At 41.5% G+C, this 25,945-nt stretch overlaps 1 protein-coding gene across 1 annotated transcript in view; it reads left to right on the top strand.

Moving 5' to 3' along the window:
- The window catches only part of pwp1 (PWP1 homolog, endonuclein), a 95,977-nt gene that overhangs the window by 35,960 nt on the left and 34,072 nt on the right, over positions 1 to 25,945 (top strand). The window contains exons 5-6 of the mRNA XM_067254052.1: positions 8,173 to 8,269; positions 8,376 to 8,486. Of these exons, the coding sequence (XP_067110153.1) occupies positions 8,173 to 8,269; positions 8,376 to 8,486 (208 nt within the window). The remainder of the gene's footprint in view (positions 1 to 8,172; positions 8,270 to 8,375; positions 8,487 to 25,945) is intronic.

Genomic DNA, 25,945 nt, shown 5'->3' with positions numbered 1-25,945 from the left:
ACACTAAACCCACAGTATAACGAGAACCACATTAGCCTAATATGAACGTACAATGACATGTTCAAATAACGTTCACGAAAGTAAAATACAGACACAAAACAACATACCTCGTTGGCTGCATGCTGTACACAAGGGAATAGAGGTTTCCTTAGATCGCTAACATCCGATAACAACCTTCAACTTTTATCGGAGCATTAAATGGTCCGTGCTTCGCTTGCTGTTAGCTTGTCGACTCACGAGCGTTCCAAAAGGCCTTCAAAGTAATGGCACTGTACTCTTACCAAATAAAGTCACTTTCTAATACTGAATTATATAATTCTAAAATATGACATTGATTGAAAACAAATTATACATTATAATAATTAAATTCTGACAATTACATGTAGCCTACAATATAGCGAGGTAGCTGACCACCACTGGCGAATTCGCCTTTCATCAACCCCAAGTTTACGACCTACAGATCTGTTGCTGGTGGTGAGTGCTTTCTGTACAGCTTTCTGTTTGAAAGCTGAAGCGTAAGAACATTTCGGCATGCTGCTTCAGATTTCTACACAATTTAGACACGTGCGGCTTCAATTTTATACTAGACTTTGTTTCTGACCTCCTTGTCTATTCTTTTTGTCTATGGCCGCACTGCAGCTGCAATTTTCTTAATCTCTGTTACTAATTAAACACCGACCTCGAATAAACGCCGCCCTCGATTAAACGGCGCCCCAAAATTATCATTGTGTAATAAACACAGCACCGTTTATTACACAATGAAATACAGTATATTTTATTGTATATTGCTTACTATTTTGTATATTTAGGTTTATTATTATTTTATTTCCATTTTTATTTTAGCTTGTCTTAGATGTAATCTATGTTCTTAGTACTTATGTTACAGGGCTCTACGCTAATGTTTTCACCAAGGAGTACATGTGCTCCTAAATTTTTTTTTTTTGGAGCAAACAAAGAAATTCAGGAGCACAGTGGGGGTTTTTTGGTATTCATTAAACATAACTTAACACAGGGGCGTCGTTAGACCCTTTTTACAGGGGCACGTGCCCAGTATAAATCTGCTGTGTCCCAGTAAAATCTAAAGTTTGAGTTTTAACAATTTACTTTATTAGTCAGTGCATTAATTGCTAATTAATTTAATGATTATTTTGTCAATGTTGGTCCCAGTCTGGCTGGGGAGATTGTAGGAATTTATAGGAAAAGTAGACCGGAAAGGGAAACGGTAAGTGTAAATAAGCAATCGATGTTTATAAGAGGAACAGATGGAAAAGAAATAATTGATATTGTTAAATCATTTAAAAATAAGAAGTCAACTGACTGGAATGATTTGGATATGTCTGTGGTAAAACAAATTATCGAGTGTATTGAGAAACCCCTGGTACATATATGCAACTTGTCTCTTCAAAAAGGTTTATTTCCTAATAAAATGAAAATCGCTAAAGTCATACCCATATATAAAACTGGAGATAGACATACCTTTTCAAATTATAGGCCTGTTTTCAAAAATGTTAAATGATTTTGTTATAAAATACAACATATTAACTGAAAAACAATATGGGTTTAGAAGTAATAGAACAACCTCACATGCATTAATAGAATTTGTAGAAAAAATATCTAATGCAATAGAAAATAAACAATATACAGTTGGGGTATTTTTAGATCTTAAAAAAGCATTTGACACTGTTGACCATAACATCTTACTAGAAAAATTGAAACATTATGGCATAAGAGGGGTAGCTTACTCTTGGATAAGTAATTACTTAGAGAAAAGGCAACAATATGTCCAAATAGATAATAGCAAGTCACAATTGGTGCAGGTAACGTGGGGTTCCCCAAGGTTCTGTGCTGGGCCCATTGCTTTTTCTGTTGTATATTAATGATATATGTGAGGTTTCCAAAACATTAAAATTAATATTATTTGCAGATGATACAAACTTATTTTGTTCTGGTGACAATCTGAAACAACTTTTGGATACAATGGAAAAATAGATGGTAATACTAAAAAATTGGTTTGATTCGAATAAACTAACATTAAATATAAGTAAAACTAAATTCATTGTATTTGGTAATCGTGCATCGAATACAATAGGTAAATTCATGATTAATGAAGTTGAAGTAGAGCGGGTGTCAGCTATTAAATTTATTGGAGTAATTATAGATAATAACTTAAATTGGAAGCCCCATATATCTTATACTAAGAACAAGATTTCCAAATCAATTGCAATATTATACAAGGTTAAAGATTTCTTAAATGAAAAGTCATTATACACTCTGTATTGTTCCCTTGTGCTACCATACATTACTTATTGTGTGGAAGTATGGGGAAACACATATAAAACAAACACCAATCCAATTTTTATGCTTCAAAAGAAAGCCATACGAATAGTAAAGAAAACCACCTATAGGGAGCCAACGAACTCCCTTTTTATTGAATTAAAGGCTCTAAAATTTAAAGAATTAGTAGAACTAAAAACATTACAAATCATGTACAAAGCAAAAAAACATCAGTTGCCAGAAAGTATCCAGGGGTTGTTCACAGAAAGAGAATGCCAACATGACTTAAGGGGATCTTATATTTTCAAAAAGAACCAAGTGAGGACCAATGCTAAATACCATTGTATTTCCGTTAAATGTGTAAATTTATGGAACAGCTGTCATGCGGAAGTAAAAATATGTGGGACCTTAAGTAAGTTAAAGAAACTATTTAAAAATAATGCAATGAAATTATATTAAACAATTTAAAGAGTGATAGATGAACAAGCTGCTTTCGTTGTATTTGGACTGTGCAACTCTATTGCATAAGAATATTAATGTTTTTTTTTTTTTGTATTCTGTCCAGATCTGATTGTCAACATAATGATGTAAGACAAAAAATATTTATATTTATTTTTAAGATATGAGATGTATTCATAAAGGGAAGGCATTATAAGCATGAGCTTCAGCCTACACCTGTTTCAGACTGATGTAAATATGCTTTTGTTTGTTAGCTCTACTGTATGAAACTAAGTTGTTTTGTCTGAAATAAACCAAACTATTAAACTATTAATTAAGGTTGATAATCCCGAAAAAAATAAACACAATATCCCAATCAACGCATGTAAAATCAAAGCAGTTTAACCGAAAACACAAAGCTTGCATTAACTATAGATGTCCCTGCCAAAGCTGATATCAAACTTGCGTCCCTGAACTGTTATATAGTGGGTTAAGCGAGGGGAGTTTCTATAGCCTAATAGTGCATTGTGCGCAACACGCTTGGAAGAAGGGATATGAATAGGGGCCTGTGCCCTAGTACAGTTTTATGTCTAACAACGCCACTGACTTAACAGTTAATGCTAGACAACTAGCAACTTTCACTCTGATAGAACTAGAACAAATAGTTTAAGAAACATATTTATAGTTATAGTTAATATTTTCTTAAAATACTGGGCCATTATAGACTATGTAAGCATGCCACAGATTAAAAGGCTTGGTAGTCAAAGCTAGGTAGACCCAGAGCCATATAAAAAGAGAGTTGGGACACTTCCATAGACTTCCAGTGTAATCGAAGAAGGAAGAAGTAAAGCGTGTCATTTGCGACATAGTCCCAAACATTGTATTTTGCAACGTTCAACCCCATTCATGTTCAGTGTTACAAATCAAGTTAGCTATTTTGAAAATAATGCAGTAATTTGATAAATTTAACAGCTAACCTGCTTCTTCACACTGTACATGAATGGCGTAATAGTTATTATTGTATAATAAAATGTTTTATTGAATGCAATTGGTTGCCTTGTATATTCTGTTCTATTAACCAAACTCCAATTCTTGTCTTGAATTGAGCTGGTGTGAGCTACAGTATGGTAGCTAGCATAGCCATTTCTAGCTCTGCTTCACAATTGCTGCCTAGTGTTATAAGTTAATGTAATACATAAATGTTAATAAAGTATCAGACATATAAATAATACAACACACGAGTAACCAATTGATATTATGTGTTAATATACCGAAAATGTCAGTAAATCGAGATGCTGCTACTGTCTGTCCCGTTGAAAACCATTCAAACAGGTTTCCAGCAGTGTTTTTTTTGCGAGCTACTTGAACCAAGTGATAATTTGTCGGCGAGATCAAAGAGTTTTGTAACTCTTTTTATATGGCTCTGGCCCATTGGTTGCGAATCGTCGCTCGCGCGTCATTTTGCTATGTTCACATCGTGCAATCGCGACTCCGTGACTTGCTTTCCATGTGAATCAGAATCAGAATCAGAAGAATCAGAAAGGGATTTATTCGCCATGAAAGTTTGCACAGACAAGGAATTTGCTTTGGCAGGAAGGTGCATACAATAAACATATACCTAAAATTTAAATATGTGGACTAACTATACTAAGGGTACATAAACTAGCAGTACTAAGTGGGATTAAAAATAGAATTAAATATACAATAAAATATGCCGTAAATTACAATATAAAAATACAAATATTACAAAAAATACAAATGTACAAGATACCATGTTGTGGTGCAGTGCAAAAGCAGAGTGTTTTAAGCAGGAAGTCATTAGAGTCAGTGTGGTCCCTTGGCCTTGTTGAAGAGGCCAACAGCGGAAGGGAAGAAACTGTTTTTGTGGCGTGAGGTATTGGTCCTGATAGACCGCAGCCTTCTGCCGGAGGGGAGTGACTGAAACAGGGAGTGTCCAGGGTGGGAGGAGTCGGCCACAATCTTCCTCGCTCGCCTCAGGGTCCTCGAGGTGTGCAGGTCCTCGAGGGTAGGCAGATTGCAGCCAATCACCTTCTCAGCAGTACGGATGATACGCTGCAGTCTGCTCTTGTCCTTGGCAGTGGCAGCAGCGTACCAGACGGTGATGGAGGAGGTGAGGATGGACTCAATGATGGCTGAGTAGAAGTGCACCATCATTGTCTTTGGCAGGTTGAACTTCTTCAGCTGCCGAAGGAAGTACATCCTCTGTTGTGCTTTCTTGATGAGGGAGCTGATGTTCAGTTCCCACTTGAGTCCCTGGGAGAGGATAGTGCCCAGGAAGCGGAAGGACTCCACAGTGTTGACTGGGGAGTCACACAGGGTGATGGGGGTGAGTGGGGCTGTGTTCCTCCTGAAGTCCACAACCATCTCCACTGTCTTAAGAGCATTGAGCTCTAAGTTGTTCTGGCTGCACCAGGTCACCAGGTTGGCCGCTTCCCACCTATAATCAGACTCGTCTCCACCAGAGATGAGCCCAATAAGGGTGGTGTCGTCCGCAAACTTCAGGAGTTTGACGGACGGATGACTGGAGGTGCAACTGTTGGTGTACAGGGAGAAGAGCAGAGGAGAGAGGACGCAGCCCTGAGGTGATCCGGTGCTGATGGACCGGGAGTCAGAGACTTGTGTTCCCAGCTTAACGCACTGCTTCCTGTCAGACAGGAAGTCTGTGATCCACCTGCAGGTGGAATCAGGCACGTTCAGCTGGGAGAGCTTGTCCTGAAGCAGGGCGGGGATGATGGTATTGAAGGCAGAGCTGAAGTCCACAAACAGGATCCTGGCATAGGATGCTGGGGAGTCCAGGTGCTGTAGGGTGAAGTGGAGGGCCATGTTAACTGCATCGTCCACAGACCTGTTGGCTCTGTAGGCAAACTGCAGGGGGTCCAGTAGAGGGTCAGTGATGGATTTAAGGTGTGCCAGCACCAGGCGCTCGAAAGACTTCATTACCACAGAGGTCAGGGCGACGGGTCTGTAGTCATTATGTCCTGTTGGCCTTGGCTTTTTGGGCACAGGGATGATGGTGGAGGCCTTGAGACAGGCTGGCACATGGCATGTCTCAAGGGAGGTGTTAAAGATGGGGGTAAACACCGGAGACAGCTGGTCAGCGCAGTGCTTGAGGGTGGCTGGAGAGACAGAGTCCGGCCCAGCTGCTTTGCGGGGATTCTGCCTCTTGAAAAGTCTGTTAACTTCACCCTCCTGAATGGAGAGAGTCGTCACTGTAGAGGGGGGGAGGTGGGAGGCCTCCTGGGTGCGAAGGGGTAGTTCAAGACTGTCCAATTGTCTTTCAAATCTGCAGTAGAACTCATTCAGGTCGTTGGCCAGGCGGGAGTCGTTAGTGGAGTGGGGGGCTCTGGGCTTGTAGTTGGTAATTTGCCTGAGCCCTCTCCAGACAGAAGCAGAGTCGTTTGCAGAGAATTGGTGTTTTAGCCTCTCTGAGTACAGTCGTTTAGCCTCCCTCACCGCCTTGCTAAACCTGTTCTTCGACTCCTTGAAACTGTCTTTGTCCCCACTCCTAAACGCGGCCTCTTTCTCTGACCTCAACCTTCTGAGTTTAGCTGTAAACCAGGGTTTGTCGTTGTTGTAGCTTACCCTGGTGCGTGTTGGTATACAGCAGTCCTCACAGAAGCTGATGTATGATGTCACAGCCTCTGTGAGCTCATCCAGACTATTGGTAGCAGTCGTGAACATGTCCCAGTCAGTGCAGTCCAAGCACGCCCGCAGATCCTCCATAGCTTCACTGGTCCACTGTTTTGATGTCCTCACAGCAGGCTTACAGCGCTTTAGCTTCTGCCTGTATGCAGGAATCAGGTGGACCATGGCGTGGTCAGAGTGACCCAGTGCTGCTCGGGGGACCGCATGGTATGCTTTGCTGATTGTAGAGTAGCAGTGATCCAAGGTGTTTCCTTCTCTGGTTGGGCATTTGATGAATTGTCTATATTTTGGGAGTTCTTGAGTGAGATTGCCTTTGTTAAAGTCACCTAGCACAATAACCAAGGAATCCGGATTTTCATGCTCCACACTCAGTATCTGGCTGGCGAGCACACGTTGAGCCTCGTTGACGCTAGCCTGCGGAGGCATGTAGACGCCAACCAGAATGAATGATGCAAACTCTCGTGTCGAGTAAAAAGATCTACAGTTAATAAAAAATGATTCCAGATCAGGAGAACAGTGCTGCAGAATAACTGTCACATCTTCACACCAGCCACTGTTAATGTAAAAACAAATACCACCGCCTTTCGTTTTGCCAGAGAGCACAGGGTTACGATCCGCTCTCAGCAGTTTGAAACCTGCTAGCTGTAGCGCAGAGTCTGGGATCAGTTCACTCAGCCATGTCTCCGTAAAGCACAAAACGGAAGATGAATGAAAGTCTCTGTTTTTCCACACCAGTAGCTGAAGTTCATCCAGTTTGTTGCTCAGTGAACGCACGTTGGAGAGAAATATCCCCGGTAACGCTGTGCGTGCCCCACGCCGACGGAGTCGCACCAGAGCACCGGCTCGTTTGCCTCTCCTAGGGCGCTTCGCTGCTAGGACAAAGCCGAGGGTGGCTTTGACTATAATTCCCACTAATTCCGCCGCTGGAAGCAGAAAAGTGGGAAATAAATCCACAGGAGTTGTAGTCCTGATGTTTAAAAGTACTTCTCTAGTTAGAGAACCCCGGAAATCTTGGCAGAACACTGAATTAACAGACAAAACAAGACAAAAAAGAGCGCACCTAACGACCGAGGCAGCCATCATCGGCGCCATCTTGGAAATCAATGGTATGCTTCACTTCATCGCGCTGTTGTTCCGTGTATTGACAGAAACCCGTCACTCGCGCACTGTGCTCGTAAATGATTTTTCAAGTTCGCACATACCTATTTCTAGGCGCAAATTCGAGTGAAATACTCGCACTGTAGAGCCCTGATGTTATGTTATGCCAGGTTGCTTGCGTTGTCTTGTCCCAAGAATTCCAGTGCCCAGTCTGACCTTGTGTTGTTCTGTGCACCTGACAATAAAAACTTGAAACTTGAAATTCCTCTTGTGGCCTTACCCAGAGAGGTTGGCTACAGTTCCATGGACCTTGAACTTCTTCATAATATTTGCAAATGTTGTCACAGGAACATCAAGCTGCTTGGAGATGGTCTTGTAGTCTTCATCTTTACCATGTCTGTATATTATTTTCTTTTTGATTTCCTCAGACAACTCTCTCTTTTGCTTTCTCTGGTCCATGTTCAGTGTAGTGCACACAATGATACCAAACGGCACAGTGACTACGTTCCTCTATTTAAATAGGCAGAATGACTAATTACAAGATTGGAGACTTGTGATACTAATTAAATAAACTAATTTGTAAGTTCGTAAAATAACTATAATCCAATCAATGATTATCTTTCTAAGGAGTACCAACACATATGTCCAGGCCATTTTAGAATATCTTGGAAAAATGAACAATTTTCTTTTTTTCAGGATCAGTATGAGCGAGAGGACTTTCAAATCAAGCCCAATGACAACCTGATTATTACAGGAAGGGCTGAGAAGGACTGCTGCAATCTGGAGGTTCATGGTAACTCAGGAACTTAATTGATTAATCTGCAACCCCTGATGTGCTTTGAATTGTAGGTAATGATGGAGTTAGAGAGTGATAATTGTGGAGTTTTGTTTTACTGCAGTGTATAACTCTGAAGAGGAATCACTATATGTCCATCATGACGTTCTTCTGCCAGCTTATCCACTGTGTGTGGAGTGGTTGAACTTTGACCCAAGCCCTAGTGACGGACCAGGTAAGGCCTTTATTTTTTACAAAGCTGTGATAGTGTCTTCCTCCCCTTTAAGGATTTTCACTTTTTGCAAGCTTGCCTCCTAGAATCAAAATGTATTCAATTGAAAAACCTGCATATTTGCATTTATAGTTTGGAGCAGCGTTTTAAGATCTTAAAACTAGAAGCACCAAGCCATTTTTCCCTTTTAATAACGCCGTTAGGGGTCAAATTGGCCCATGAGTCTACAGACAGGGATGTTGTTACTGACACGTAATGGTCGCTAGATGGCGCTTCTTGCATGGAGCGAGGTAAGTTTGTTTTCCGACCTTGCCTTCGTCAATCTGTCATCCATTTCCGTGTTGTTAGTCGGTGATTATTTAATTAGAACGTTTGTTGTCTAGCCCTTCAATCATTCAGCAAAATTACATTTATCATAAAGGATGTGACACAAGTTGCGGGTTAGACTGCAGTTGGTCAATAAATGTGTAGCCTGACTTGATCATTGTCAGCCGACAATATATTGATACTTCATTGTCTCTAGTCAAAAATAGTGAAGCAACCCGGCCAAGGGAGTCCTGGGTTAGCTGGTCAGCCTTTCAGTAGCATATATTTACACACACAGGTACATCATAAACATTCAAGGGTCTGATAGATCCAGTTATCCTGGCAAAACAGTTATTGTTCAGGGCACGGTCCAAGTATTGCAAAAATGAGAGAAGTGTAGCCTGTTAGTTTGGAACTTCTAAGGTAGAAGCTACGATCTCTGCTTGCTCTCCTGTTTATCCTGCTCTCAACTGTTTCCTCCCTGAACAATGAATTGACTTTTTTTATGCCACCTGATTTTTTTTAATCCTTAGTGTATATTTTCATAATCTGCCAGGTACCAGGCTGAAATAATGTCCCAAAGGCTTCATTTTTAACCCTTTGATGCACCCGACCGGAACCCGAAAAAAAAGAATTATATAGAAAGTGGCATAACATTTGAAGTAAACAACATACAGAGACAAATGAACACATTTTCCCATACAATTCTGACCCCAGGAACTTGGTGGAATGGTTATTTTTGACATTTGACAACATATTGACCCTATTTCTGGACCAAAATTGCAAAAAATGTCCAAAGATGTGTAGAAGATCAACTATTTTTTCGTTTTATCAAGCGCAAAGGGTGATTTGTTTTTTCACATTCAAGTGTTTATCATTCAAGTGTCTATTTTAAGATTAAATTGGGTACCAAGCTGAAATAATGTCCAAAATGCTTTATTTTTAACCCTTTGCACCAAACCCAAACAATCTATTATATAAAAATCTGAAGAGATCCTATGTCTATTTCTTCCAGCTCTTCATCCTCATTATTAGGTTCATACTCTCCATCCTCTTCACCTACAGACAAGTTGTTGTTGTTGGAATCAGCTACCTTGTCAAGAGCTGCCTGCTGTTCTGACTCTGCTCTCTGAGCCAGTACCTCAACAAGAGAAAGAAGGAGGATGGGTCCAATTGTCCAAACAGGTTCCAACACCACCTCCTCTCCTGTCTTCTCCCAGCCCATGCCTGGATCATATGGTTTGGGGCTCTTGATTATTGCCTCATCTGTTCTCTTATAGCAGGCAACTCTGTAGTTGGCTCTCTGTACATGTGGAATGAGACAGACTTTGGGGGGTGGCAGGCGTTCCAGGTCTACTTTTGACATTGTGTCCAGGACTTTGTCAGCACCAACCATTTTTCTCAGCATCTTGGCTCATACTAAGTCAACTAATGTCATCTGTGCTTGGCAATACATGATGCATGTGAAGCTCTCCATCTCCCATCGAAGCTCATCTGTTACCAGTGTTAGGGGTAACGCGTTATGTAATATAACGCGTTACATAATATTATTACTTAAGTGAGTAACAAAGTAATATAACGCGTTACTATTTGACATTGAATAATATTATTACAGTTACTTATTAAAGTAACTTGCGTTACTTGTCCAAGTTACTGCATTCAACAAAGGACTTAAATAGCTTGTTGCCTAAACTACACTTCCTGGACGCAGTAGCCTACTGTTTGCCTTTGATTTACGCTGCAGACAAACACAACAGCAATCATGGCCGCAGAACGTGTTACGTTTTTGGCCTGGAAATATTAACACTATTTCGCTTTCTTTGAAGATATTGGAAAAAAATAGTGGTGGGCCGTTATCGGCGTTAACGCGAGACTCTTATCGGGCGATAAAAAAAATATTTTACCCAATACAAAAACAAATAAATAGCATTTTCTTTTAACCTTCGCAATGTGGGGGTCTGAGACAGCCCGATGATTAAAAGAAAATGCTTCACTTTGTTTTTGTATACGGTAAAGTTGTCGCAATACGACGGTGGGTCACAATGACTGATGGGTCAGAATGACCCGAAGATAACACAAGGGTTAAAGTGAAATGCCCCAACAAAATACGATCTACTGCCCAAAGCAGCACTTCAAACTTCTCTAAAGTGTCCACAAAGAAACGAAACTGGAAGCTAGCAAAAAATCCACTTTAAACCATAAGAGAGATGGCGACCCGTTTCCACAACTTGCTAGTAAAAGTAATAGTAAAAGTAATATAATAAGTAATAATATTACTTTGTACAGAAATTCATAATGTAACTTAATCACGCCACTCTTACTGAACAATAATAAGTAATAACTAATATATTACTTTTTTGAGCATTGTGACCAGCCAGTCTGCACCAAGCTGCCTGAAAGCATTGTGGAGTTTAGGATTCTGTTGTAGCTTCTTCAGGGGATTCACCTTTCCTTTTCCTTTAAAAGCGCTGGTACAGTCCTCCCCAGTAAAGACATAGAATCCCAGCAGGGTGCTACAGTAGTCAGGGCCGAGTGATTCAGACAGTTCAGTCACATTGAGTATGCAATGTTTGCCAGAGCCGTGGTCAAGGTAGATTGAGAGGATGATCTTGATTTTTTGAGTTTGGTGCAAAGGGTTAAAAATAAAGCAATTTGACATTATTTCAGCTTGGTACCCAATTTAATCTTAAAATAGACACTTGAATGATAAAGAAATAACAGGTTGTGAAAATAAATCGCCCTATGCGTTTGAGAACAAAAACATTGTTGATCCTCTACACATCTTTGGCCATTTTTTGCTATTTTTGTCCAGAAATAGGGTCAATATGTTGTCAAATATTTAAAATAACCATTCAATTCCTGGGGTCAGAATTGTATGGGAAATGTGTTCCATTTGTCTCTGTATGTTGTTTACTTCAAATGTTATGCAACTTTCTATATCATTTTTTGATTTTCAGGTTCCGGTCGGGTGCATCAAAGGGTTAAAGATCCTGTAAAGTGGAATTGAAAACGAGTTTTAAGTTAACCACACCACAGAAGAATGTGTTATTAACTACCCATCCAAATTTAAATGAAAAAAAAACACAGACAAGTATGTTAAATTGATTGGCTTTGAAATCGTGAGAAAATCAGCAGTCTTCTCTGCTTGAGACTGGGGGGGCGTGTCGCCTGAAGGAGCTGAAGCTCTGCCCCCTCGCTGGAAGGCGCCGCCTCTCAAGTATCTACGACCCAGATAATAGACGCTACGTCAACGTCATAGATCGGTCATTTTTTGGCTCCGCCCATTAAAACCTGATCTGAAAACGGAAGAGAAACTGTTCTACGGTCTAACTCCACATTTCAGTGCAACAAAGTTTTCGCGCTTTGCACATGCTTTCAGGAACTCATTTCACACGTATATAATGTACGGAGAATCAAATCATGGAATTTGCTTCACAGGATCTTTAAAAATGAAGTCTTTGGGACATTATTTCAGCTTGGTACCTGGCAGATTCTGAAAATAGACACTTAAAGGATTTAAAAAAATCAGATGGCATGACAAAATCTGGGGGGTGCGCGTGGACCCCTATTTCCATGTAGACTAGAAGTAAAGTTCCCTTCAAGAGGTTTCCCAATAGCTTTGTGAACATTGTTGGGTTGTTGAGGCAGGGTTGGGAGTCAATATGTGATTAGCTTGTCTGAGAAACATAGCCCCTGTTGAGATAAGAGTTGCAGCTAAAACCCTCCATGGTGAAGGCCCTGAACAGCAGCTCTGGCTATCACACATGCGACCGGCTTTTGGGAGGGACAAGGAGGTGCTTTACGGAGACATGGCTGAGTGAACTGATCCCAGACTCTGCGCTACAGCTAGCAGGTTTCAAACTGCTGAGAGCGAATCGTGACCCTGTGCTCTCTGGCAAAATGAAAGGTGGTGGTATTTGTTTTTACATTAACAGTGGCTGGTGTGAAGATGTGACAGTGATTCTGCAGCACTGTTCTCCTGATCTGGAATAATTTTTTATTAACTGTAGATCTTTTTACTCGCCACGAGAGTTTGCATCATTCATTCTGGTTGGCGTCTACATGCCTCCGCAGGCTAGCGTCAACCAGTCTCAACGTGTGCTCGCCAGCCAGATACTGAGTGTGGAGCATGAAAATCCGGATTCCTTGGTTATTGTGCTAGGCGACTTTAACAAAGGCAATCTCACTCAAGAACTCCCAAAATATAGACAATTCATCAAATGCCCTACCAGAGAAGAAAACACCTTGGATCACTGCTACTCTACAATCAGCAAACTCTGACCACGCCATGGTCCACCTGATTCCTGCATACAGGCAGAAGCTAAAGCACTGTAAGCCTGCTGTGAGGACATCAAAACAGTGGACCAGTGAAGCTATGGAGGTATGTTCACGACTGCTACCAATAGTCTGGATGAGCTCACAGAGGCTGTGACATCATACATCAGCTTCTGTGAGGACTGCTGTATACCAACACGTACCAGGGTAAGCTACAACAACGACAAACCCTGGTTTACAGCTAAACTCAGAAGGTTGAGGTCAGAGAAAGAGGCCGCGTTTAGGAGTGGGGACAAAGACAGTTTCAAGGAGTCGAAGAACAGGTTTTGCAAGGCGGTGAGGGAGGCTAAACGACTGTACTCAGAGAGACTAAAACACCAATTCTCTGCAAACAACTCTGCTTCTGTCTGAAGAGGGCTCAGGCAGATTACCAACTACAAGCCCAGAGCCCCCCACTCCAGTAACGACTCCCGCCTGGCCAACGACCTGAATGAGTTCTACTGGAGATTTGAAAGACAATTGGACAGTCCTGAACTACCCCTTCCCACCCAGGAGGCCTCCCACCTCCCCCCCTCTACAGTGACGACTCTCTCCATTCAGGAGGGTGAAGTTAACAGACTTTTCAAGAGGCAGAATCCCCGCAAAGCAGCTGGGCCGGACTCTGTCTCTCCAGCCACCCTCAAGCACTGCGCTGACCAGCTGTCTCCGGTGTTTACCTACATCTTTAACACCTCCCTTGAGACATGCCATGTGCCAGCCTGTCTCAAGTCCTCCACCATCATCCTTGTGCCCAAAAAGCCAAGGCCACCAGGACATAATGACTACAGACCCGTCGCCCTGACCTCTGTGGTAATGAAGTCTTTCGAGCGCCTGGTGCTGGCACACCTTAAATCCATCACTGGCCCTCTACTGGACCCCCTGCAGTTTGCCTACAGAGCCAACAGGTCTGTGGACGATGCAGTTAACATGGCCCTCCACTTCACCCTACAGCACCTGGACTCCCCAGCATCCTATGCCAGGATCCTGTTTGTGGACTTCAGCTCTGCCTTCAATACCATCATCCCCGCCCTGCTTCAGGACAAGCTCTCCCAGCTGAACGTGCCTGATTCCACCTGCAGGTGGATCACAGACTTCCTGTCTGACAGGAAGCAGTGCGTTAAGCTGGGAACACAAGTGTCTGACTCCCGGTCTATCAGCACCGGATCACCTCAGGGCTGCGTCCTTTCTCCTCTGCTCTTCTCCCTGTACACCAACAGTTGCACCTCCAGTCATCCGTCCGTCAAACTCCTGAAGTTTGCGGACGACACCACCCTTATTGGGCTCATCTCTGGTGGAGACGAGTCTGATTATAGGTGGGAAGCGGCCGACCTGGTGCAGCCAGAACAACTTAGAGCTCAATGCTCTTAAGACAGTGGAGATGGTTGTGGACTTCAGGAAGAACACAGCCCCACTCACCCCCATCACCCTGTGTGACTCCCCAGTCAACACTGTGGAGTCCTTCCGCTTCCTGGGCACTATCCTCTCCCAGGACCTCAAGTGGGAACTGAACATCACCTCCCTCATCAAGAAAGCACAACAGAGGATGTACTTCCTTCGGCAGCTGAAGAAGTTCAACCTGCCAAAGACAATGATGGTGCACTTCTACTCAGCCATCATTGAGTCCATCCTCACCTCCTCCATCACCGTCTGGTACGCTGCTGCCACTGCCAAGGACAAGAGCAGGCTGCAGCGTATCATCCGCACTGCTGAGAAGGTGATTGGCTGCAATCTGCCTACCCTCGAGGACTTGCACACCTCGAGGACCCTGAGGCGAGCGAGGAAGATTGTGGCCGACTCCTCCCACCCTGGACACTCCCTGTTTCAGTCACTCCCCTCCGGCAGAAGGCTGCGGTCCATCAGGACCAATATCTAACGCCGTTTCTTCCCTTCCGTTGTTGGCCTCTTCAACAAGGCCAAGGGACCACACTGACTCTAATGACTTCCTGCTTAAAACACACTGCTTTTTGCACTGCATTACAAAATTGTATCTTGTACATTTGTATTTGGAGTGTAGGTGGCTGAGCGGTTAAGGAATCGGGCAAGTAATCAGAAGGTTGCCGGTTCGATTCCTGGCCGTGAAAATTGACGTTGTGTCCTTGGGCAAGGCACTTCACCCTACTTGCCTCGGGGAGAATGTCCCTGTACTTACTGTAAGTCGCTCTGGATAAGAGCGTCTGCTAAATGACTAAATGTAAATGTAAAAATGTATTTTTTGTAATATTTGTATTTTTGTATTTTTATATTGTAATTTACGGCAACTTATATTTTATTTTATTGTATATTTAATTCAATTCTAATCCCACTTATTACTGCTAGTTTATGTACCCTTAGTATAGATAGTCCACATATTTAAATTTTAGGTCCCTATATGTTTATTGTATGCACCTTCCTGCCAAAGCAAATTCCTTGTCTGTGCAAACTTTCATGGCGAATAAATCCCATTCTGATTCTGATTGACCACAAGGGTTTATTGGCACAGGTGTGTGTGTGTAGCGCTTCATCTGAAATGTAGTCATCACTAAGGAGATAGATGCGAGGAGACATAATCGGCTTTAAAACATAATCGTATTTACCCATAAATGGCGTTATACAAAGAATTTATGAATTCATAAATAAATACATAATTTTACCATGAATGGTAGGCAATATGTGCATTAATAATATATACATTACAAAACTAAGCATTTGAAATCAAGCTTGTGGAAAATATTGGACTAATGAGAGGCTTAAACTTACCTGCCTAAATGGCCTTACCTGAAACACCATAGGACACAAACAGCATTACAGAACACAAGAACATTTAAAAGCAAACTTGTAAAGTTATTTACCGTATCTCACAAAAGTGAGTACACCCCTCACATTTGTACTATGTGGCTGAGCGGTTAGGGAATCGGGCTAGTAATCTGAAGGTTGCCAGTTCGATTCCCGGCCATGTTAAATGACGTTGTGTCCTTGGGCAAGGCACTGCACCCTACTTGCCTCGGGGGGAATGTCCCTGTACTTACTGTAAGTCGCTCTGGATAAGAGCGTCTGCTAAATGACAATATTTTTTTTTTTAATTACTAGTGGCTAGGTACAGCGTCAGTTGACAACATTATGTTAGCTTCTGTACCTACGTGGCCTCTACTCTAGCTCTATCTAGCTTAAGTTTACAGCGGCTAGTTTAGTTTGTTGGTAATAGTACCTCTAAAAGCTAGCTATTATTAAGATAATAATAGAAGTCGACCTAACAATACTAGTAAATAGAAACCATAATTTTTTAATCCAGTTTTGCTAATGTAATCTCACATCTAATAGCTAGCTAGTGTAGGGCTTCAGAGAGAGTACAAGAGCAACACAGTACGTTGAAACAGACAAAAGTATGTTTGTTGACCTTCAAGGTATTCAGCTGAGAATGGGGCATACCATGCAGTTTTTTTTCTTGGATTTTGGGCTGTGGAAATGGGAAAATTGACTCTCCCCTCTAAACTCCTGGGGTACTTACTATCGGATTTTTATGTTCCGTATGGCATTTTGCACCTTAACGACCAAGAAGTGACAGGTCAATTGAAAATTGCATGCAAAATGGCATGGACAAAAATTATGGGACCCACAACCGAATATTTAGTTGCATAACCTTAAGAGGCAACAACTGCAAACCAATGTTTTCTGTAGCTTTCAATGAGACTTCTTCGCTTGTTAACAGGTAGTTTGGCCAACTCCTCCTGAGCAAACTGCTCCAGTTGTCTCAAATTGAATGGGTGCTTTCTCCAGACCGCAAGTTGTATCTCTTTCCATAGATATTCGATAGGATTCAGAGAAGCACTCAGAAGACCATTTCAGAACAGTCTAATGTTTTGTTCTTTGGGTTTTGGGTCATTATTCTGTCAGAGGACCCATGCTCCAGAATACCTTGAGAGTTTTCATGTGCCCTGCACAGATTCAAGGCACCCTGTGCCAGGCTCAGCAAAGCAGCCCCTAAACACAACTGAGTCTCCTCCATGTTTCGCTGTAGGTATGACAGGGCTCGACAATAACGATGGCCCGAGGCCAGTAAAAAGTAACGTCGGGACAGTTAAACTAGCAACTCACTGGCCCGATCGGGCCACTGCAAATGATTGATTGAAAAAAAAAATTTGCATTGTAAAAGTTAACATCCTTCATATGTTTTGCTAAATGCATAAATAACTTCAGCTTGTGGGGTGCACAGTTGGCAAATCAAGAGTTGTGTAGTGAGTGACGAGTGGTTGTCAAATTGTAATACTCTAATCTCGATACATTTTTTAACAACTGGCGCGAGACAATAAAGTGACGATGGCAGCAAAGTAGAGCTACGAGCTCAAACGTAAGCATTTTTTTTTATGGAACGAAGATGCACTGTGTCGTCTGTCGTATGTTCCCGTCTAAAGCAGACAAAAGTGGATCTTTTTACACAGGCACCGACAATTTTCGAAAACAATCCCTGACCAGCCATGCTAGCAGACAGCACATGGTTTGCGTGACAGCTAAGCGGATGGTTGACAATCCATCTTCCAGGCCGTTGACCATGCTAGTCAGGAATTTAAATGTAGATGCCCATCGTGTTATTGCACAACTTATAACAACGGCATATCATGTAATTAAGACGGGCCAGCCGTTCGCCTCGTTCCCCCAGGCTATTGAACTGCAGCAGAAGAATGGTGTCGACTTGGGTACTTAGTATCATACTGATGAAATGCTATGGAAGCTTTTATATATTGGCATTGAGGGACCAGAGGTTTGTTTCTGCCAGACAGAGTTGTGCAGAGATGGCTGTCAGCAGGGAAGAGAGCACATCATGTTTGAGGTTAAAAGTCAATTGTTTTGCTGACTTTTACCTTTTGATTTTTTATCACTAGAAATGTGATTTATTTATTTATATCCAGGATATGTTTAATAAATGGTTAAACATGTTAACAGAATAACACAACTTATAAGTCTTTGGTTGTGTTGTAACAATGATAAATTACAACTTTTGGAGGGGGGGCCAGTAAATGTTGAGCCCTGTATGATGTTCTTTTCTTTGAAAGATTCATTTTTTCATTTGTGAACATAAAGCTTTTTTGACTCATCTGTCCAAAGGACATTCTCCCAGAAGGATTGTGGCTTGTCAATATGCATTTTTGTAAATTCCAGTCTGGCTTTTTCATGTTTTACAAAAAAAAGATTTGAGTCCTCCTGGGTCATCTTCCATGGAGGCCACTTTCGACGGATGGTGCAATCAGAACTGACATACCATCATGTTGGAATTCAGCTTGTATCTCTTTAGCAGTTATCATTGGTTCTTTTCCTACCATTCACACCATCCTTCTGTTCAGTCTGGGGCCGATTTTCTTTTTTGCAGCTACGCCCAGGGAGGTTAGTTCAAGGTTCTATGGACCTTTAACCTAATAATATTCACAACAGTTGTTACAGGAACATCAAGCTGCTTGGAGATGGTCTTGTAGCTTTTAGCTCTCATGATTGTCTATTATGTTGTTTCTGATCTCTTCAGACAAACTTGCTTTCTCTAGAACCACATTCAGTGTGGTGCACACAGTGATACCAAATGGCACAGTGACTACTTTCCTCCATTTAAAGGGGTCATTGATTGCAGAACCGAATTTACCTTGTCACAGTTGAATAACAACAGTTCAGTGGGTAAAATGGACATACAGTGAAACTCAAAGTCCATTGACACCTCTTTCCTCTGTAAATCTCACAATTAAAAAATGTAGCTGTTTAAAACGGTAGGTTTTGAAACCTACCGTATGTCCATTTCCACCTTTTTAGGCTCTGGTCTGTACCTTGGTCACGCCCCAAAATTTGCTGCGCACTGCTCTGTGTACTTCTACAGAATTACAAAGAAGAATGTTTTTCTAGCATATTGAAAATGGACTATGGTGGTAAATGAAGTGTTCCAGGCTGCACAGGGAATGCTGACACTTTTCTGAGTCTTCCTAAAGAACCAAACACTCGATGGGCTGTGATGTTTGTCTATGAGAAGATCCCTGTGCAGTTCGACCCTCAATTACACATTTGCTGGAACCATTTCACAAAGGACAGTTTTGAATGAAAACCTTGAACAATTTAAAGAAGGATTTGCTAAGCCGCTGTTGCTGAAAAGAGGTGCTGTTCCAACCGTATACCCCTTTCCAGCCGGACCATTCAAATTTGGGTCTAAAAAGACCCATAAGACCCGCCTTAATATCTTTGCCGTCCAATCACCGATTTTATTTCTGAAAACTGCCAGATACTCATGACAATTTAAGCTCAAAGCACATATCATTGGTTAAGGGGTTACTGCCAGTCAAAAATAAAAGTATCGTCAGCAACGGCAGCCATTGTTTTCCGAAGCGGAGCCAGAGCGGATACCATGGGAGATTGCCTACAGTGCTAGATTTACAGCTTCGAATTGAAATCGGAGACGATATTATGAGTAAAGACAAGTTTCTTAATGTGTTGTCAATATTGTCAATTACGAAGAATTTGTTTGTGTTTTCCTCCATCTTGTAATTAAAGTGGTTAAAAATGAAGTTGTCTGATGAGGTATGGTGGATGGAGAAGTTTTTGTAAAAAATGGCTGCCTGAAATCACCTTGATAAAATATGATTTGCCTTAAGTAATCATATATTTATTCACATCATAAAAATCCCCTAGTTCTCTTCTTCAATATGGTATCAACAGTTAAGGTGTATAATTTAATATGAAAAGTCATAAAATTTGAATATTAATATGAATATCATATTTCAACAGCATATGGAATGTTTGGAATGTTGGCTTAGGCAGGATAGGGTCATCACAAACGCAAGTTGTAAATATGATTTAGTCGATAACAGTTAGCAATGCTAACGTCTCCTGTATCTAGCATAGGTAGGATGCTAAATACATTTCTAAACACATCAACATACCAACAAATGACTCTAGCTAGACTAGCTGTAGTCGGCATTAGAAGGGAAGCTTCCGAAAAAATAGCCAGAAAACAAATAGCTGTCTAGCCTATTGCTAATGCCTGTCAAGATTATCTATTTGAAATAACTTGAGAAAGGCAGGTGCTAGATACAGGATACGTTAGCATTGCTAATAACTGTTACCGACAAAATCATACTACAGCTTGCGGTTGTGATGAACATAAGGTCGGAACGCACCTCTTTTCAGCAACATCAACAAATCCTGCTTTACATTGTCCCAGGTTTTCTAAACCGTCCTTGGTAAAATGGTTCACGCAAATGTGTCGAGGGTCAAACTGCACAGGGATCTTCTACGCTATGGTATAAACAAACAACATGCCCGTCTAGTCAATGTTAGCTCGACTCTAGCTCATCTGCTTTTTATTAACGCTGATTTGCAAGGAATGCAAGAACAGCTAGATAGCGAAAACACTGTAAAGTAGTTTAGCTTGCTAACGCAAGAGCATAGGTAGAATGTGTGATGATTTAGCCTAGTTTATTGGCAATGGGGCTAACGCTATTTCATGTTCCTGACTGTTTCATTCAAATAAATAAAACGTGTTGTCATGTAAATCTACAATTCAAGATGCATGTTTGTCCAGATCTATTTTTCAGCAAGATAGCTAGAGCTAACTGAAGGCGAGTTGAATCACAATATTGTTTGCTAAGCTGTATTGCTAACGTTACCCACCTAAGGCGATCCTGTTTGCTTCGACAACAGAAGTGGAAACAACTAACGTAATCATTTCAAATTACATTTACATTTAGTCATTTAGCAGACGCTCTTATCCAGAGCGACTTACAGTAAGTACAGGGACATTCCCCCGAGGCAAGTAGGGTGAAGTGCCTTTCCCAAGGACACAACGTCAGTTTGCATGACCGGGAATCGAACTGGCAACCTTCGGATTACTAGCCCGACTCCCTCACCGCTCAGCCAACTGACTCCCAAATGATAGTCAATCTGTTGAAAACAGTGTTGTGTAGACGCAATAGATTTATTTGTACGTTGTTTGCATGTTTCAGTGAGTGTTGGTAGTGTTGCGTCTTTGCTCCGCAGCTTCATTCGTTGTAAACCAACCAATAAGCGCGCAGCTCATGTATATATTCATGAGCATACCATAAAAGGAGAAAACCTAGCGTTTTTTCCAGGGAAAATTTCACTGGATGTATAAGGGGGCATAGAACAGCACCTGGGCCATTTTCAGCCCAACCAATGTTACATACCCTATTCGGAGACCTTAAGGAACAGTGTGAAATACCCAAAAAACCCAGTCAATCGCCCCATTAAATAAGCTGAATGGCTGTTTACAAGATTAAGATGTGTGATAATTATTAAAGAAACACATTTGTTTGGAAAATCACTATTATCCAATTATTTATATTATTTAAAGCAGTGTTTCTCAACCTTGGTCCTCGGGACCCACTGTCCTGCATGTTTTAGATGTTTCCCTGCTCCAACACACTTGATTCTAATGATTGGGTTGTTATGAAGCTCAGCAGAAGCCTGATAACGAACATTCATGTGAATCAGGTGTGTTGGAGCCTGTCCCGTGTTAGATACCTGTCAGCGCAAACAGGTAGCTTAGCAAGAGAAGCAAACCCTAATCTATGCAGCATTTGTGGACTAGCAACATCAGTATGTTGCCATTAGCACAGTAAATGCAAGGAAGTAAATGCTATTGGCTAAATGCACACGAGAGTGTTAACTGTTACTGGGAAGAAATAGGCGAGAGGGCCTGTTCCATAAAGGCAGCTCAAAAAAGATGAACTTAAGTCCCAAACCTGACTTGAATTAACCTAACAAGTCTGTCTGGGCTAAAACAGTTCCATAAAGGCCAGTTCTAGTTCATGCAATCCGACTAATTCAGGTCAAATTCAATAATTGCAGGTGCACCCTATTCTTAAGCAACCCGAGAGGTAAAACATGTATCATATCGATCCACCACGGAAGAACGCAATGTTCACGGCCATGTGACTTCTTCCCAAGAGTGTTCTCTTCACGCTGCATAATATGACAGCTCCCTCATCCACCACTACATCAAAATGACACTCCTAACTATTATGTAGCTATGATAATTATACTAGGATCATTGAGATTGAGATGTATGTAGCATCAGCCTAGTGGTGGGTGTAGGGGCAAATTCAAATTGTGTATCAAATCCACTTCTGTCAGCAGTAGGCACAGTTAGTCTTGACTCGTTCTTTGTTGAATCGGTTCTTTATTTTCATTCTCAACCAAACATTTCCCCGAGCTTCTCTCAGACGGGATCCCACAATGAAAACGATTTCCAATTGTTCTTAGTACTCACTCGTTACAAACTTCACGTTATCTTTACGGTCAAAAAAACATTTCGCTCTGCCGTTACTGCTAACCCACACGCTTTACCTTAGAAAACCACACCCTTTTATCTGTGTAGAAGGAAACCACACCCCCTCATTGTAGCCTGAACGTAAAACCACAGTAACTTAAACATTTAGAAAACACAAAACTCAACTCATGTCCTTTCATCGACTTTGGCTCCTACAGTGGGCGTTATGAACCAAAATTCATATCACGATATTTTGCGGTTTCCAGGCAATAATGGTATAATATCACAATATACTGTACAATTTTTGTTTCTCACTTTTATTAGCCCTTCAGAGAAAAAAATGACAATTATGCATTTAAACATACAGAAACAGAATGGAAGGCAATCCAAATTTCTTTAGTTATGTTTTTTCCTGTGTGAACATGAAACATAAAAAAAGGTATAAGAGTTAAATAAATATGCAGTTAAATTAAATCTAATATTTCAAGTTTACTGGATGTAAGTAAATGTAAAACAAAAACACTTTCAAGCCAAACAAAAACACTTTTCAGGCCAAACAAAAACACTTTTTTCAGGCCAAACATAACAAGTGCATTCCTTTTTCAGCATAACACGTGTCATTATGAATTCAACTAACAACTTGCTGCCTCCCTCTTTACAAGTTTTGTGCCAGGAACACCAGCATATTGACATTTTCCAGTTTCAGAGATGCCCTATGGCATGTAACCCCATTGCCGCCAGTGCTAAATGCTCTCTCAGAGGGGGAACTTGTGGCTGTGATGCATAAATATTTCTTTGCAAGACGACTCACTTGTGGAAAGTTGGATGCGTGACCTTGCCACCACTCCAAAGGATCAGCCTAACTATCTGCTTCCATCATCAGAGTGTGATGCTCGATGACCTGTCTTTGGGTTAAGGCAGGTGCGGGTGCACTATTGGTTTTCTTAAAGAAGCTCCCAAGGCTCTTTTTGGACTTTTTTGCAGATTGTGGAGCAGTGGTAGCTTCTCTCTCTCATCCCCTTCCACAGCAGTGTTCCCTACCAGAAGGGCTTCCGCCTCAGAGGCAGCTCTCACCTTCACCTCCACCAGCTTCTCAGTGGTCATGTAGGTATTCTTGAACCTTGGGTCAAGAAAGGTAGCCATGTTAAGCAGCTCATCTGTTTCAGGGTTGGTGTATTTGTCAAATAGGTAATTAACTACCCTCATCTTGATGTCTTGGGTCAGTTGGACGTCACCCTCATTTGATTTCAGAACCTCCGTCTTGAACAAATGGAGGACTGGTTTCAGATACGACACACTCACGTATGTTTCTCCTGACAAGGCGTCTGTAAAATCCTGGAGGGGTTTAAGTGCTGCCGTGATACATTCAAAGACATCAATGTCTTGATAAGTGGGTGCAAGGTGCCGTGTTTTCTTGTCTGCTTAAAGGACATGTGTGATGGCCTTTTCCTGCTCCAGGACTCTTTCCATCATCTGCAGTCGAGATCCCCACCTTGTCGGGGATTCCGTGATGAGGTAGTGGAGGGGCAGGTTCAGTTTATCCTGCCCCTTCTCACTTCTGCTTCTTCCAACTATAGGAAAATGTGCTGACCACTTTCTTGCACACTCCTGTCGCCCGGGAAACCCGAGGTTCGTTTTGGACACAAAAATAATTTTGAAATAATTTACATATGATCAAAATTATTCAATAAACATGATTACAAATGGAATCCATCTATGGAATACATAAAACTGTGGTGATTAAGAGAGCTATGTTTTAGAAATTAGAAACTAATGTATCAATTACAAACTACACATTTTATAGAAAAAGCAAAGGAAAATGTTGAACTACAGAAGGGTATTCAGTGGTATAACTGATCCAAAGCCGGTCACTCTTGAGGGATTAAAAAAAAAAGGCCTTTATTGTAGGGGCTAAAAACATGGTAAACGCCAAAGCGTTCCTACTACTGATTTCCTACAAATATTATAGATTTGCATAACAGTATTCGTCTGAAGACACTTGCTTTGCAGCTTCCAGTTGTCGTCAATATGATGAATAGTAAGGCTTATGTAAGGCTCTGTGGTCCGGCTTGACCATAAGTCTGAAGTGGTGGAGAAGAATACAGCTTCGTTGATCTTGTGGGCAACTCTGTTCTTGCATTCTATGTAGAGATTTGTCAGACATTTCTTGGTGAAGTATTTACGGCTCGGGATCTCGTATCTTGGGTCTAGGGTTCGAATCAACTTTCAGAAACCATCTTTCTCCACTGTTTGAATGGGTAGCATGTCCTTTGATATATGGTATGTAATTGCACTGGTTATGTCATTCCACTTCTTGCAGTTTTCTTCCTCTGGAGTTGCGCGTGCTTGTTTGTTGACTTTCGTGTGATGGAAAAAAAAAGAATACAAATTAGAAACATTACACATTTGAACTAGCCCACTAGGCCGTATCACTTGACTTACGCTATATCTTATACCAAACAGAAACACTTTAATTAATACAATTATTAATATATCGTGATATCCATGATATGGCAAAATCCATATCATGGCACAACGCCATACCGGTATTCGCATTCATACCGGTTTACCGCCCACCCCTACATCAGCCTAAACATTTGACATCACAAACTACCATATAGCCATAAGTTTAGCGTTGGCCATGTAGGTTTGTATCATTGTTCATCATTGTTTAATGCATTAAATGTTTTATTTAAGTTGATTACATATTGAACTGATGGTGGTATAAAAAACGCATCATGCCAGAAAGTCTGTGGTTAATCATTGTTTTCTCGTTGGGTCAGTGTTACAGGAACGTCTGGTTAAGCACCAACATGCTCTAAGCCTGACAGTTAGCCTGCCCCGGACCAGGCTAGTTTCACAACATAAATTTCCATGGTAACTGAGTTTGAACTAAATTGAACGTTAGTTTGCTAGCTAGTGATGGCTATCTACATTTACTCTGAGTTAAATAACCCTTACCTTTATAATTGTTGATGTAGCTCGAAACGTACAATGAACCCCTTTTCCCTCTTTCAGCAACATAGAATCCCATATACAATCATGCCATTTTGGGAAGATCACCCAAACTTCTAATATTTTTTTTTTTAATTTTGTGTGAGAGAACTAACGTAATTGTTAGCTACCAGAAATTGTTGCCTGGCTTATGCAATATGCGGAAGTAATGTGTGCATATAGTGAATTCCCTGCGACACACAGCTTCTCGCGAGGAGCGAGAGGTGAATTTAGCAGATGTGGATCAAGTGTACTCATCGACAGGCAGGTGTTGATAACAAGGGCAACATTGCGCAAACCTACGTCTCAAATTAATTGAACTTTTTTTTGGGGGGGGTGGGTGGGCATTCCTGAGGCCCCGCGCCTGAGGTCACTGCCTGTTTTGTCATTCTGATTGGCTGTTATATCGAATAAGCATCCAGTCTGGTTTATATTCATCACCCAAAATGTCGCCCATCAAGTAGGCCTTGCCCAGAATTTCCAAACAGGCCTCTAATTTTTGTAATACTTGGACCGTGCTCTGACATGTTTTGCCTGGATAACTGGATCAGAAAATTTGTTTAGGATGCTCCTGTGGGTTTATACTTTTTGACTGGGGACAATGACGTGATAA

The sequence above is a fragment of the Osmerus mordax genome, chromosome 17 (genome assembly GCF_038355195.1).
Source record: "Osmerus mordax isolate fOsmMor3 chromosome 17, fOsmMor3.pri, whole genome shotgun sequence".
NCBI classification, from domain to species: Eukaryota; Metazoa; Chordata; class Actinopteri; order Osmeriformes; family Osmeridae; genus Osmerus; species Osmerus mordax.
The sequence above is the reverse complement of the archived record's forward strand: the minus strand, read 5'-3'. Positions and strand labels throughout refer to the sequence as shown.